This window comes from Phoca vitulina, unplaced genomic scaffold (assembly GCF_004348235.1).
Source record: "Phoca vitulina isolate PV1807 unplaced genomic scaffold, GSC_HSeal_1.0 scaffold40, whole genome shotgun sequence".
Lineage (NCBI taxonomy): Eukaryota > Metazoa > Chordata > Mammalia > Carnivora > Phocidae > Phoca > Phoca vitulina.
The window spans coordinates 852,399-868,228 of record NW_022589743.1 but is presented as its reverse complement, the minus strand read 5'-3'; the positions used below and the strand labels follow the sequence as shown (position 1 = coordinate 868,228).

The 15,830-nt window shown below is 46.2% G+C and overlaps 1 protein-coding gene across 3 annotated transcripts in view; it reads right to left on the bottom strand.

Moving 5' to 3' along the window:
• MED24 (mediator complex subunit 24) overlaps positions 1-8,804 on the bottom strand; it is a 28,841-nt gene extending 20,037 nt beyond the window's left edge. For all 3 annotated transcript variants that reach the window (XR_004302311.1, XM_032428498.1, XM_032428499.1), the window contains exons 1-3: positions 8,748-8,804; positions 8,170-8,335; positions 7,999-8,081 (exon numbers count right to left, since the gene is read on the bottom strand). Coding sequence is in view for 2 of the 3 variants with exons in the window: in XM_032428498.1 (XP_032284389.1) it covers positions 7,999-8,081; positions 8,170-8,299 (213 nt within the window). In the remaining variant the exon portion in view is untranslated. The remainder of the gene's footprint in view (positions 1-7,998; positions 8,082-8,169; positions 8,336-8,747) is intronic.
• Positions 8,805-15,830: the final 7,026 nt, after the last annotated feature.

Genomic DNA, 15,830 nt, shown 5'->3' with positions numbered 1-15,830 from the left:
CCAACTGTCCATCTATTTGGAAAAATAAGTAAGTTTGGATCTCTTCCTCACACCACAATAAATTCTACATGGACTCCCATCCAAGTACTAACTAGGCCCGACCCTGCTTAGCTTCTGAGATCAGATGAGATCGGGCGCGTTCAGGGTGGTATGCAATCAGACAAGAAGAAGAAATAAAAGGCATCCGAATCAGCAAAGAAGTCAAACTCTCACTCTTTGCAGATGATATGATACTTTATGTGGAAAACCCAAAAGACCCCACCCCAAAACTGCTAGAACTCATACAGGAATTCAGTAAAGTGGCAGGATATAAAATCAATGCACAGAAATCGGTGGCATTCCTATACACCAACAACAAGACAGAAGAAAGAGAAATTAAGGAGTCGATCCCATTTACAATTGCACCCAAAACCATAAGATACCTAGGAATAAATCTAACCAAAGAGACAAAGAATCTGTACTCAGAAAACTATAAAAGACTCATGAAAGAAATTGAGGAAGACACAAAGAAATGGAAAAAGGTTTCATGCTCATGGACTGGAAGAACAAATATTGTGAAAATGTCTATGCTACCTAAAGCAATCTACACATTTAATGCAATCCCTATCAAAATACCATCAACTTTTTTTTTCAAAGAAATGGAACAAATAATCCTAAAATTTGTATGGAACCAAATAGCCAGAGGAATGTTGAAAAAGAAAAGCAAAGCTGGTGGCATCACAATTCCGGACTTCAAGCTCTATTACAAAGCTGTCATCATCAAGACAGTATGGTACTGGCACAAAAACAGACACAGATCAATGGAACAGAACAGAGAGCCCAGAAATGGACCCTCAATTCTACGGTCAACTAATCTTCGACAAAGCAGGAAACAACATCCAATGGAAAAAAGACAGTCTCTTCGGGCGCCTGGGTGGCTCAGTTGGTTAAGTGACTGCCTTCGGCTCAGGTTGTGATCCTGGAGTCACGGGATCGAGTCCCACATCAGGCTCTCTGCTCAGCAGGGAGTCTGCTTCTCCCTCTGACCCTCCTCCCTCTCATGCTCTCTGTCTCTCATTCTCTCTCTCGCAAATAGATAAAATCTTAAAAAAAAAATTAAAAAAAAAAAAAAAGACAGTCTCTTCAACAAATGATGTTGGGGAAATTGGACAGCCACATGCAGAAGAATGAAACTGGACCATTTCCTTACACCACACACAAAAATAGACTCAAAATGGTTGAAAGACCTAAATGTGAGACAGGAGTCCATCAAAATCCTAAGGAGAACACAGGCAGCAACCTCTTCAACCTCAGCCGCAGCAACTTCTTCCTAGAAACATCGCCAAAGGCAAGAGAAGCAAGGGCAAAAATGAACTATTGGGACTTCATCAAGATAAAAAGCTTTTGCACAGCAAAAGAAACAACAAAACCAAAAGACAACTGACAGAATGGGAGAAGATATTTGCAAATGACATACCAGATAAAGGGCTAGTATCCAAAATCTATAAAGAACTTATCAAACTCAACACCCAAAGAACAAATGATCCAATCAAGAAATGGGCAGAAGACATGAACAGACATTTTTCCAAAGAAGACATCCAAATGGCCAACAGACACGTAAAAAAGTGCTCAACATCGCTTGGCATCAGGGAAATCCAAATCGAAACCTCAATGAGATACCACCTCACACCAGTCAGAATGGCTAAAATTAACAAGTCAGGAAACGACAGATGTTGGCGGGGATGCAGAGAAAGGGGAACCCTCCTACACTGTTGGTGGGAATGCAAGCTGGTGCAGCCACTCTGGAAAACAGTATGGAGGTTCCTCAAAAAGTTGAAAATAGAGCTACCCTACGACCCAGCAATTGCACTACTGGGTATTTACCCCAAAGATACAAATGCAGGGATCCGAAGGGGTATGTGCACCCTGATGTTTATAGCAGCAATGTCCACAATAGCCAAACTGTGGAAAGAGCCAAGATGTCCATCGACAGATGAATGGATAAAGAAGATGTTGTATATATATACAATGGAATATTATGCAGCCATCAAAAGGAATGAAATCTTTTTTTTTTTTTTTTTTAAGATTTTATTTATTTGACAGAGAGAGATAGTGAGAGCAGGAACACAAGCAGGGGGAGTGGGAGAGGGAGAAGCAGGCTTCCCGCGGAGCAGGGAGCCCAATGCGGGGCTCGATCCCAGGACCCTGGAATCATGACCTGAGCCGAAGGCAGGCGCTTAACAACTGAGCCACCCAGGCGCCCCAAAAAGGAATAAAATCTTGCCATTTGCAACAACGTGGATGGAACTGGAGGGTATTATGCTGAGCGAAATAAGTCAATCAGAGATAGACATGTATAATTCTTAATCTCAGGAAACAAACTGAGGGTTGCTGGAGTGATGGGGGGTGGGAGGGATGGGGTGGCTGGGTGATAAACAATGGGGAGGGTATGTGCTATGGTGAGTGCTGTGAATTGTGTAAGACTGTTGAATCACAGACCTGTACCTCTGAAACAAATAATACATTGTATGTTAAAAAAAAAAAAAAAAAAGAAGAAGAAGAAGATAGCAGGAAGGGAAAAATAAAGGGGTAGAAATCGGAGGGGGAGACAAACCATGAGAGACTATGGACTTTGAGAAACAAACTGAGGGTTCTAGAGGGGAGGGGCGGTGGGGGGATGTGTTAGCCTGGTGATGGGTATTAAAGAGGGCACGTACTGCATGGAGCACTTGGTGTTACACGCAAACAATGAATCATGGAACACTACATCAAAAACTAATGATGTAATGTATGGTGATTAACATAACATAATAAAAAAATGGTAAAGTGAATTGTAAAAAAAAATAAAAAAATAAATTCTAAATAGATTAAACAAAATAAATACAAAAAATAAAAGCGAAGTGTTGGCAGAAATTGGAGAAGAACATATTTTGATGCTTGGAGCAGGGAAGCCCTTGAGCAAGACAAAAGCCATATAGGAAAAAATGGTTAAATCTGACAATAAAAACATTAAAAATTTCTGCATGCTAAGAAAATAAAACCAGGGGTGCCTGGGTGGCTCAGTCAGTTAAGTGTCTGCCTTCGGCTTGGGTCATAATCCCAGGGTTCTGGGATCCAGCCCCGAGTCAGGCTCCTTGCTTAGCAGGGAGCCTGCTTCTCCCTCTGCCTGCCACTCCCCCTGCTTGTGTGTGCTCTCTCTCTCTCTGTCAAATAAATAAATAAAACATTTTTAAAAACAAAAGAAAAAAAAAAAACCAAAAAGTTATAGAAAATTTCAAACATAAATAACAGATAAAGATGACAAGATCAATTATATTAAGACACTTAAAAATCAGTAAGAATTTTTCTTGGGGTGATGAAATGTTCTCAGTTGACTGTGGTAGTGGTTGCACAACTCTGAAAATACTACAATTCAGTAAACTGTATACTTTAAGTGGGTAAATTGTATAGTATGTGATTTATATCTCAATAAAGCTTTTACAATAAAAAAACAAACAAAAGAAAAATGGGCAAATGATATGCGTAAGCAATTCCCAGAAGTCATACAGAGAGCCAATAAACATATAAAAAAAAGTGCTCAACATCACAGTTATGGAAATACAAATTATAATGTGATGTAATTTTTTCCTTCTGGAAAGGAATTTAAAAAAATTCTATCCAGGGGCACCTGGGTGGCTCAGTCGTTGAGCGTCTGCCTTCAGCTCAGGTCATGATCCCGGGGTCCTGGGATCGAGCCCCGCATTGGGCTCCCTGCTCAGCAGGAAGCCTGCTTCTCCCTCTCCCACTCCCCCCTGCTTGTGTTCCTGCTCTCGCTATATCTCTCTCTGTCAAATAAATAAATAAAATCTTAAAAAAAAAAAAAATTCTATCCAGCATTGGAAAGGTGTTGGGAAACACTATCAAACACTATGGAGGGGGTGTAAACCAATACCATCCTTTCTAGAGGGCAATTTGCAGGATCTACTGCAACTGAATATGGAGGTATTCTTTTTCTTTCTTTATATTTTTTTTAGAGAGGGAGGGAGGGGGGAGGGGCAGAGGGAGAGGGAGAGAGAATCTTAAGCAGGCTCCAGGCCCAGCATGGAGCCTTACTCGGGGCACGATCTCACAACCCTGAGATCATGACCTGGGTCGAAATCAAATCAGATGCTTAACTGAGCCACCCAGGCACCCTGAATATGTGGGAATTCTTTATTTTTTTATTTATTTTTTTTTGAGAGCTGTCCCCTTCATTTTTTAATATTATTTTTTAAAGATTTTATTTATTTATTTGACGGAGACAGAGACAGTGAGAGTAGGAACACAAGCAGGGGAAGTGGGAGAGGGAGAAGCAGGCTTCCCGCAGAGCAGGGAGCCCGATGCAGGACTCCATCCCAGGACCCCGGGATCATGACCTAAGCCAAAGGCAGACGCTTAACTGATTGAGCCACCCAGGCGCCCCTAGGGGAATTCTTTAAACTAGCAATTCCATTTCTAGGTATCTATACTAGGGAAACATTCCCAGAAGTGCAGACAAGTAAGTATAAGAATGTTCAATGAGGGGCTCCTGGGTGGCTCGGTCGGTTAAATGTCTGACTTTGGCTCAGGTCATGATCTCAGAGTCCTGGGACTGAGTCCTACATCGGGCTCCCCACTCAGCAGGGAGTCTGCTTCTCCCTCTGCCCCTCCCTCTGCTCGTGCTCTCTCTCTCTCTCAAATAAATAAAGTCTTTTTAAAAAAAAAAAAAGTTCAATGAAACAATGAGTATAACAGTAAAAAATTAAAAACCTCTATTACAGTACATATAGAACATTATGCAGCAGTTAAAAAGAATAAGGTAGATGAATATGTGCTCACATGGAAAGCAGACATAAGCCAAGAGGAAAAAGGAAGTGTAAGAACTACATGCCACCTGAGGGATACTACTCAGCAATTTAAAGAGAATGAACTGGGGCGCCTGGGTGGCTCAGTCGATTAATCGTCTGCCTTCGGCTTAGATCATGATCCCAAAGTCCTGGGATCAAGCCCCGAGTTGGGCTCCTTGCTCAGCAAGGAGCCTGCTTCTCCCTCTCCCTCTGCCTGCCGCTTCCCCTGCTTGTGCTCTCTCTCTCTCTCTGTCAAATAAATAAAAAAAATCTTAAATAAAAATAAAAGAGAATGAACTGATCACATAAACAACCACAGAGATAAATCTCAAAAACATTTATTTTTTTTAAAGACCTATTTATTTATTTGAGAGAGAGAGAATGAGAGCACAAAGGGCAGGAGCAGAGGAAGGCAGAGCCCCAAGGAGACTCCACACTGAGCACAGAACCCAGCACCGGGCCCCATCTCACAACCCTGAGACCACGACCTGAGCCAAAACCAACTGCGCCACCCACGCACCTCTCAAAAAAATTTATGTTAAACAAAAGAAGACAGAGTATAGAGTGTTTGCTATATGATTCCATTTCTTTCTTTTTTTTTTTTAAGATTTTATTTATTTATTTGACAGAGAGCGATACAGCGAGAGAGGGAACACAAGCAGGGGGAGTGGGAGAGGGAGAAGCAGGCTTCCTGCCGAACAGGGAGCCCAATGCGGTGCTCGATCCCAGGACCTGGGATCATGACCTGAGCCGAAGGCAGACTCTTTTTTTTTTTTAATTTTTATTGTTATGTTAATCACCATACGTTACATCATTGGTTTTTGATGTAGTGTTCCATGATTCATTGTGCATAACACCCAGTGCTCCATGCAGAACGTGCCCTCCTCAATACCCATCACCAGGCTAACCCATCCTCCCACCCCCCTCCCCTCTAGAACCCTCAGTTTGTTTTTCAGAGTCCATTGTCTCTCATGGTTCGTCTCTCCCTCCGATGCCCCCCACCGCCGAAGGCAGACTCTTAATGACTGAGACACCCAGGCACTCCATATATGATTCCATTTCTATGAAATCCGAATATAGACAAGACTAATCTACAGTGACAGAAAACATTTAGTGGTTGTAGGAGGACGGGCTAGAAAGGGGCACAAGAGAACTTTCTGGGAGAATGGAAATGTTCTGTATCTTATTTTGAACGTTAGTGACATGGGTATATACAATTGCTAAAACTCACTGAATTCATCTTAAGGTCTATGCATTTTTTTGCATGTTAAATATCTATACACACACACACACACATAAATCCTACCACACCATTCCTCCACTTAAAACTCTTTAAATGATTACTCATCACCCTAGGATAAAGTCCAAACTCTTTAGCATCACCCACAGGTCCTTTATCACCCACAAGCCTCCCTATGTCTCCCTAAACCAGTCTCCTTCTTGAAGTGCTAGCCCAGTAGTTCTCAAAATATGGTCCAGGAACCCCTACAGTCTATGAGATTAAAACTATTTTTTAGGGGCACCTGGGTGGCTCAGTCGTTAAGCGTCTTCCTTCGGGTCAGGTCATGATCCCAGGGTCCTGGGACCGAGCCCCGCATCGGGCTCCCTGCTCGGCGGGAAGCCTGCTTCTCCCTCTCCCACTCCCTGCTTGTGTTCCCTCTCTCACTGTGTGTCTCTCTGTCAAATAAACAAATAAAATCTTTAAAAATAAATAAATAATAAAACTATTTTTTAAATACTGCTAAGATGTTATTTGCCTTTTCTACTCTCATTCTCCCACAACAGCATGTGGAATGTCCCAGAGGCTCCATGACATGTGAATCATATAATTAAATGTGTCAACAATTGGAATATCTGTGTAACTCAGTAACAGATATTTTCCACATGACCAATTCATGATATTATAAAATCGTGCATGAGTAACAAATCTGTTCAAAGTGCAAGACAGAGACCAATGGATTTTAATGTAACAGAGTATAAGAAGCTCATTGAGGGGCGCCTGGTTGGCTCAGTCGGTAGAGCATGTGTGACTCTTGATCTCAGGGTTGTGAGTTCAAGCCCCATGTCTCGTGTAGAGCTTAATTAAAAAATAATTACTTAACTAATTATTTTTTTAAGTTCATTGATGTGGTTTCACATCACCTGTTGAATTCAGCGTGTCAATGAATATCCAGTTTATCTGAAAAGCTTATTAACATTCTCTGCCCTTTTCAAACTAAATAGCTGATGTGTGAGGACAGATTTTCTTCATACACTTCAACCAAAATAGCCTACTGCAACAACTGAATGCAGAAGCAGATATGAGAATTCAGCTGTCTTCTATTAAACCATTAAAGAGATTTGTAAAAACGTAGAACAATGCCACTTTCCTCACTAGCTTTTCTGTTTTGGAAAATACGGTTTTCATTAAAATGTTATTTATATTAACATGTAATGTAACAGGCTTTATTTAATAGACTTTACTTTTTGTTACTTTTAAATAAGTTCATAAATATTTTTTAAATTTCTCAGTTTTCGTTTCTAAAATGGTAAATATGGATAGATGTAATACATATAAACAAAAGCTTTGCGGGAGTCTCAATAGTTTTTAAGAGCATGAAAGGGTCCTGAGACCAAAACTACTGCTCTAGCCATATAAATTATTTTCGGCTCCTAAACAACATGTGATTTTTGTCTCCCAGCCTTTACATATGCTTTTCTTTCTGCTTTGTACACTCTCACCAATCTGCTTGGCTCCTATTTAACAATAACGTCTTGGTTTAAACATCACTTTCTCCAGAAAGCCTTCCCTGATTGCTCAGACTGAATTCCGTGCCTCTCTCACATACTCCCCTAGTACTGTCTTAACCTACATCATAAACCCATCCTGTGACTGACTGCTTATTTTCATGTCTGTTATTACCCACTAAATTCCTTGTGTGCTGGGATCAGGTCTTGCTCACAGCTATATCCCCAGGGCCTACACCACTATCTGACACATTCATGACTATTTACTGATAGAACAAGTTAATGTAACATTCATCACAACCAATGAAGTATTATTATTTTCACAAGAAAACAGGCTCAGAGAAGTGTTGTGTTCAAACAAATTCACCTAGAAAGTGTAAGCTGACAACTATACTCCAAGTCTTTTACCTTCAAATCCTCACTCTCTGGAATAGGTGGGGCAGTTTACCTGGGAACTAATGGCATACTTCAGGTAGGACAGGATGAGAGGATTGGGGGAAGGTCCAATCATGGCCTGCTCCAGTAGTGCTTCTGCAAGGGGAATAACAAAGCAAGACTGAGTGGTTATAGCTTTTCTGGGTTTAGCCCTCCCATCCTTCCTTCCTACTTCACTTGAGACCTGCTAGGTTGAGAATGTCCCAGGTGGCTCCTTTGGGAAAGAATTTCTTCATGTTGATTGCCCACTGGTAGTCACTCCATCGCTCCTTCCAGGCTTGCAAAATGGCTTGCTTCAAGTTCACTACCTTCATGATTTCACTCTGAGAAGGGGCCGGTGGCGGTCAGCTCTAAGGTGGAAGAAACTGAGCTAAGAGAAGGGGAGAGGGGATTCTGAAGGAAAGAACCGGGGAGGGCCGAGTTGAATGAAACGGATATAGGAAGATTTAAGGCAGGCAGAAGAATCAGAAAGAAAAAATGGGGAAGAGGATAAGGAAGGGATTCTGTCAGGTTCCTCCCTCCTGGATCAACTGGAGCACTAAGAAAAGGGTGTCAAAGGGGCTTAATAAAAAGAGTGAAGAGGGTGGCAAGGGGTTAAGCCTATTCCGATTGCCTAATTACGCCCTTAGCTCTGGCTGCGTCCCTCAGCCCCTACCACCCCAAATCCACAGTTTTTTCCACCATTTCCTCCACCTTCCCCAACCTTGAAACTGTAACTCCCTATTTCCTTTTCATCCACCACCTCCCCAATTTTGAGCCTACCGTGCAAGCTAGTTCTAGATCCTAGGTATCGCCATCTTGGCACTTATCAAAGAGCTTAACTTCTATTGGCTGGGAATAACAAACATGAGCCAGTAAGAATGCAGCAAGAGACATGTCTTCTGGGAATTGTAGTTCCTTGGACTCGGTCTCCTGGGAATTGTAGTTCCTTGGACTGGGCTAGCAGGGAAGCTAAGGGACTCCGTTAGCCAGCCCGCATTGTCTCTCTGCTTTAGAGAAGGACAGGTACGAGCTGAAGCATCAGAGACTCAGGGAGCGGAGGGAGCGGAGAGCTCTCGAAAGACCGTTCGCAAGCAAGCATCGCCCAAAGACGTCACTGTCGACCAGGCATTTAAATGATATTCTGACACCCTTTCATTACATGCTAGTTACTAGGCATAGCAGGGGTGTGGCTTTCGTTCAGCAATACGTTTTCCTCTTTCTTGACCTTTTTTTTTCTTTTTTCCTTTTTGATTTTGGTTTTGGTTTTGGTTTGGTTTTCTTTTTGGTGTTTTTGGTTTTGTTTTTTGTGGTTTTGTTTTTGTTTTCGTTTTTGTTTTTGTTTTTTTTTGGTGCTCCTACACCTCTGGGTGTACCAGAGTTCTTATTTCCACATCTGTATTCCAGAGGCTACATTGGGGCTTGATCAGTTGCATTTAACCCCCAAATTTGGCAGTCCTCCCAAAATCTCCTGGCCCTGCATACTGCTTGAATAGGGGGAGAAGTAAGGAGGAAAGTAAGGAGGAAACTGAGGTTAAAGTTATCAAAACTAAGGAGAGTCTAAGAAACTGTCATAGCCAAGAGGGCTTAAGGAGACATAATTATTAAATGTAACTTGGCATCCCGGATGTCATCCTGGAACCGAAGAAGAACATTGGATGAAAACTAAGGAATATGAGTAAAGCATAGACATTAGTTAATAATGACATATCAATATTCATTCATTAGTTGTAAAAAATACCATACTAATGTAAGAGGCTAATAAAAGGAGAAATTGGCTATGGCATACGTGGGGACCCCCTACTATCTTCAAATCTTTTCCTGTAAATCTAAAACTGTTCTTTTTTTGAAAGTTTATTAAAAACAACAGAGATGTCTTGCTTATCCTATGGAACCAAATCGTGCATAATTATATTCAGGGCTTTAGACATTAGCCCTCTTTTCCCCCTCCAGTGAGAAGCTCAGAAGCAAATGCTATTCACCTCTGGCTTCAATGGCTGAGCCTTCTCTATATACAGTCCTTATCCCTGCCCTGTCCTGGGGACAGATCATCCCCAACATCTATAACCTAGGACAAGAGTAAACATGGAGGCCCCAGCCAGTGTTCTGCCACCCCCTACTTTCAGCTCCCCCATCCCATACCCTAAGTCTGATATCCCAGTCCATGAGGCCAAGTTCCATCCACATTCCCCAGCAACCATTATTTGGCCACCCTTTCACTGGCAAAATCAGTCATTAGGGGGATGAATCTGGGAGCGCAGTGCGCTCAGGCTCTGGAAGTAAACTTGTTGGCCCTTGGGGCAGAGAATAACAGGATCCTGGGTATGGGAGCAAAATCACAGCAGGGAGACAAGGACCCCTGTTCTGAGGGGTAGAGTGCAGCTGAAGGAGGGCCAGATCACAATCCTCTAAGTTCGTTACTGCCTATGGCCTTTCTCCCTCCCCATGCACCCATACACACCACCTCCATTCTGCTCCCCTTTGTGCCTACCCAAGTGACACCACTGGGAAATAGCATTTCTGCAAAACGGCTGCCAAATATATAGAGCCAAAGCTTCCAAAGCAGGAAGGAGGGAGAACCCAGACTTCTCACGCTTAACTTCCAAACTGCCCCCGGCCCCACTTGAGGCTATCACAAACCCCACATTCACTCACACTTGAGACGACCACAAACTCTGTTCCTCTGAAGCCTCACATGAACCTGGTCTCCCTTCTTCTCCCAGGCCCCAACTCTACCTTTGCCTGCTCCCTCTGCTCATTCCTTTCTGGTTACAGCAGCCCAGGGCCCCCCACCTTGAGCCATTCCTGGATCCTATAGCTCCTTTCCCATCCCTCGTAGCCCAAACTGCCCCTCTTAGAGAGAAGCTGTCAACTTTGTGACTGCTCTTGACTGAGTTAGTGGGTGTTGGGTACATTTGGGGGAATATCTGGGCCCTGAGGATAGTGATATTCTGAGCTTAAACCATCCCTCTCTGGCAGGAAGCCTGGCAGATCTCTGGGGGATGGAGGGGTGCCTTCTTCCCACTTCACAGTGGCAGGGAGGCGGCTTTTGTAGTCAGGCCATCTGCCTTCCCCGTCCCCCCACCTCTCACCAGCAGCTCCTTTTCTAGGTTTGGCAGAGTTCCCCCAAGGACTGGACTCCTAAGGGACTATGAGGACTCCCTTAGCTCTGGACATGGGCCATCTTCAATTTCTCTACTTTGACTGTCCTGCCTCTCTGGTCTGTCAATATCAGAGAGAGCCTTTCCATACACCACCTCTTCCCTCCACACCACATTAGCTTCCTAGGACCCACCTGCTCCCTGGCTGGATCCTCTCTCCCCAAGGATGGGACTCTCTGAAAATCCTCCTGTGGGTAAGAGAAGAAATACCAGCATGCCCTCTGGAAAGGAAACCCTCCCTCCACACAGCCCCTCTCAAAAACCCTTCTTAGCCCCACTTTCTTTTGCTGTCCATTTCTTCCCCCTCAGCACTGATAAAGGCTGAGCTCCCACCTCTGCTCCCTTAGTTCCAAGCCCCAACCTCTTCATCTCGTTGGCCAGTCTGGTGGGGGAGGGGTCCGCCCAGCAAAGTGAGGCAGATGGAAGCCACCCAGGTGGAGTGACATGGCAACATTGGAGCCATGGCAGAAAGGGAGCTGGTAGGCCAGAGTGAAGGGCTTGGAGCTGGGTAAGAGGCCGTGGGGGAATAGGGCTTTGTGGTACCCAAAGGGATGGGGACATTCCTTATCTAGGCTAGAAAGAAGTGTAAGGAAAAGTGGCAAGAGTCAAGACCCAGAAACATTGAAATACTTGGTAAGCGTACAAGGCACAAAGGGTTTCAGCATCCCTTCTCTCCACAGGGAAACTGAGTCATTCGCCTCCCCTAGCTGGAATATTTTCTTTAGAAGCTTGCCTGGGTCCCCCCACTCTGGGGAGTTAATTGGCAGCAGGTGCACGGAGAAAGAAAGACTTGTTCCCACAAACTCATACACAGCTGGTTCCAAACCAATTCCCTTCCCCGACCAGTCCCACATCCAAATCCCCACTTTCTATCTCTCTGGGGGAGAGAAGGAGGGGGGAGAAGCCTACAAGGTGGACCCACCTCAGGACAGTTCCTGGATCTCCCACAGTTCCCTGTGTCTGTCTTCCCACTGCCCCACGGAGGTCCAGAGAGAGACCAGCTGGGACGATGAAAAGCAGAATTTGAACTAATCATTGGAGTTTTCCTCTCTGGACCTGAAGTTTCCTCTCCAACACCCTGAAGGATGCCTTCCCTCTCTACTCTCTCTACTCCCAGCTCAGAGAAGAGACGTCCTGTGATCCTGAGGCCCGAGCAATAATGGGAAAGGAAGCCAGCCTGCCATTTCCTTTGCACCACCCCTCCCTCCGGGCCCTGAGAACCGCTCTATACTCTTGGCCTCCACACCAGCTTGTCCCATCTCCTTTCATTGGAGGGGGGAGGGCTGCAGTATGGTAAGGTTCAAACTCTATGGTAAAGGACACTGTGCCCCTTGCTCTCCTCCCCTCTCTCCTGGCAAAGGCAGGATGAGGGGGCTCTGTGCAAGAGTATGAAACCAAAAGCTGGAAAATTTAGGGGGTCCAATATCTGGCACATATTAAATGCTTTAAAAAAAAAAAAAGGTATCAAAAGAATGAATAAAAGTAGAAGAACCCCTAAAAGGCAACCTGGAGAAGGTGTCAGCTTCTTTTTCCACTTCTTCCCTCAGCTACCAAGAGCAAGGCTCAGCCAGGCCTGAGTCCCTTCCCAGGCCCTCTGCTTTGTGACCCATACCCAGGGCACGTGATGGCACAAAGATGATTGGGAGGAGGACATTAAGTAGCCCCTTTACCCTTAGCAGGTCAATTATTGGTGAATTTCCCAGTCTCTCGTCTCTGCCAGCCACCTGATCCCCAACTCCCATAAACTGTCCCCCCCTTTCTTTTCTCCATTTCCACTACCTTTTCTTGATTGAAAGATCACTAAGGGGGAGAAACACCTGAGGATTAGGTTCTCTTAGCTGGTTTCCCCTGCTGTCTTTCCAGAACCCCCCAATAAGTGGGCCTGTGTCTGCAGAGTCAAGGGGTATCTGCTGGACACCTCATCACTTGCTGACATCACCCAGAGCCCAGGAACTCCAGATGGGGGAGGGGTGGATTACTGAGGCCCAGGCCACGGAGGTGTTCCAGGGCAGGCTGGTAGAGGGCCTGTCCCCTGTTTCAATCCTCACCGCCCCCCCCCCCCCGCACCGCCCCAACTGTTTGTGGCTTCTTGGCAGGGGTGGAGGATGCTGTGTGGGGTCTTGGCTTCCAGGCTTTTGGGGAAGCTCTTCAGAAAGATATCTGGATCCCCTGGTTTCTAGGGATGGGACCCTGAGAAATCTTGGGGTGCTTCCTAGCAACAGTCTGGGAGGGAAGGAAGGGAGAGAGGGCGGGGCCCAGGCCTAGCTGCTCCGATGGGAGCCCAGAGAACAGGCTGTTCCTGCTGCCTCCTTGGCAACCAAAATCTGAGAGGGAGGGGGCCATCAGGCAGATCCCCTTGGAGGGTCTCTATCCATCCTTACTTGTGCCCCACCCCCCCTGCTCTCCTCAGGGATTCAGCCCTGAAGCAGAGGTGGGGGGGATGGGAGGAAACAGCCTGAGTGGGGGTTTCCTGGCAAAGAGACAACAGAAGCTGGGGCTGAAATGACTCTGAGAGAAGCTAGAAGCTTCAAGAAATGGGGGTAGGCAGGATGAGTGGGGTGGAAAGGGGGCTGATGCGACACCAGGCAGGGGCTATAAGCCCAGACCTGGGCTGGATCCCGGCATCTGGCGGGATGCCTGCTTTGGAGGCCGTGTGCCCTTCACTTTGCCCTTGCCCAGGTCTATTACCAGCCCATGTTGGGAGCCAAGGAAGAGAGGTAAGGAAAAGATGGGAATGGTAAACTCTTACCTTTGAGTTCAAGGTGCCCCACTCTGCCCCTGGTGGGGGGGTGGGGAGGTAGATCAGGATGCACTTCATTTTCTATGGCTTTGGGTCTAGGATTTCAAAAAGTCTCCCTTACCAGATATCTTTAGGGCCTTTCGTCAGAGAAACGTGGAGGAAGCCAGAATGGAAGGGAGACAAAACCATAGCACTTTTGTGTTCCCGCTCTGGACTCTGTCACCCTGTCCTAATCCAGATTGGTGCTAGACTTCCCCATGGCCTCCTTGTTCCGCCTGATGGATGCAGAGTATAAATGTAGCTCATCTCATAAATGTATCCCATGCATAGGGCTTCTATCTCAACTCCTTGGGCAGCTCAATCCCAAGAGACTATTTCCATACAGGGTAGAGCATGCACCCTAAGCACGGCACATCACAGACTTGTTCCCTCGGGTTTCAGCCAAACATGATCACTGAGGACGTGGCATTGACTGGCAGCCAGCCAGCCTCAGTGCACCTCGAACTGCACACTGCCCTGACTGCACGATGCAGCCTCCCACCCCACACTGCCACTGTTGCATGTCCACTGCAAGCCCAGGCTGAACCCACAGGTTCACTTACTGCATGCTGACTCTGCACACTGCAGCCTCAATTCTCCAGTGTGGCTGCCACTGCGCACTGCAGGCTTCCTTCTCCCCCTGCATACCCCTCATCACCACCCACTCTGCAACCCTCATGTTTCATCCCAGCTGCCCTTGTTATCCCCAAGATTCCCAGGGGTCCCAAGAGAGGCACCCTCCCCTCCCCTATGCATTGCAGACCCCAATTATGCTCCAACCCCCCACCCCAAGAGAAGTGGCTCCAACAGAGCTGAGGATGCAAGAGCCTGAGACTGATATGAACAAGGGCAGCCCTACTCAGATAGACTTAGAACCCCACACATAGCCAAGTGATTGTGCCTAGTATAAACTAGGCAAGTGGTAGAGCAGCTCCCCTTAACACACACACACAAACACACCTCCCCAAGAGCAGACTGTGGAGACAGGGCCCCGCCCTGGGAGCCAAGGAAAGGCTGTGGCCCCCGCTGGTAAAACTGGGCTAATGACAGTGGGGGAACCGGCGGGGCCGGGGGTGGGGGGAGCTGGGGTAATTAGGGTTCTGCCTGGCGCTGGGAGATCCCGAGATGAAAGGGGCTCTGGCGTCACTGAGATGGTTTTATGTCCATGAATGCAGGTGTGTGTGTGTGTACATGGGGGGTGGGGCTGGCATGTCCTCTCCTTTGGGGAAGGAGATCCATTTTTATGCAGCCTGCCCTCCTCCTTAGATTGGCCCCGGTACCATTTGGATTTTGGTGGGGGCAAACCCAGGAGGAAATATCACCACTGTGGAGTGAGAGTGGAGGAGGTAGGGCAAGCCTTGCCCCCTCCCCAGCTCACCAAGGGGACCAGATTGTTGAGGAAATAGCTGGTGACGGTGAATAGAAAGCCTATATTGGAAGAGGGTGACATTTGAAAGAGGAGGCAGTGGATCCGGTAATACCGTTAAAAAGGAGAGGGAAAGGGAGGTAATAGGGAGTAAACCTTCCAAAAGGATTAAAAACGTGGGATGATTGAGGTAAAAAGGACCTCAGGGGTCACTTGCCCAACCCTCACATTTTAAGGTTGAGGAAACTCTGTCCCCGAGAGCGGTGGTGATTTGCTCAAGGTCACACAGTGAGTTACTGGCAAAGAAGGGCCCCGAACTCAGATACAAATTCTAAAGCTCCTCAGGGTCTGGTATTTAGACTTTCTCGCCAACTTATAAGGAAGGTGCAGGCGGCCCGTCGATACTCCCTTCTCCATCCCCATGGTGCAAACCCCAAAACCTCTGATTCTTCCAGCAAGCCAAGGCTATTTTTTTAAAATATGTCACCGAGCACCACTCCCGCCGGCGGCGCCTGGAGTGGGGCGGGCGAGCGCAAGCGGGGCGGGGAGCCTTGGTTTGC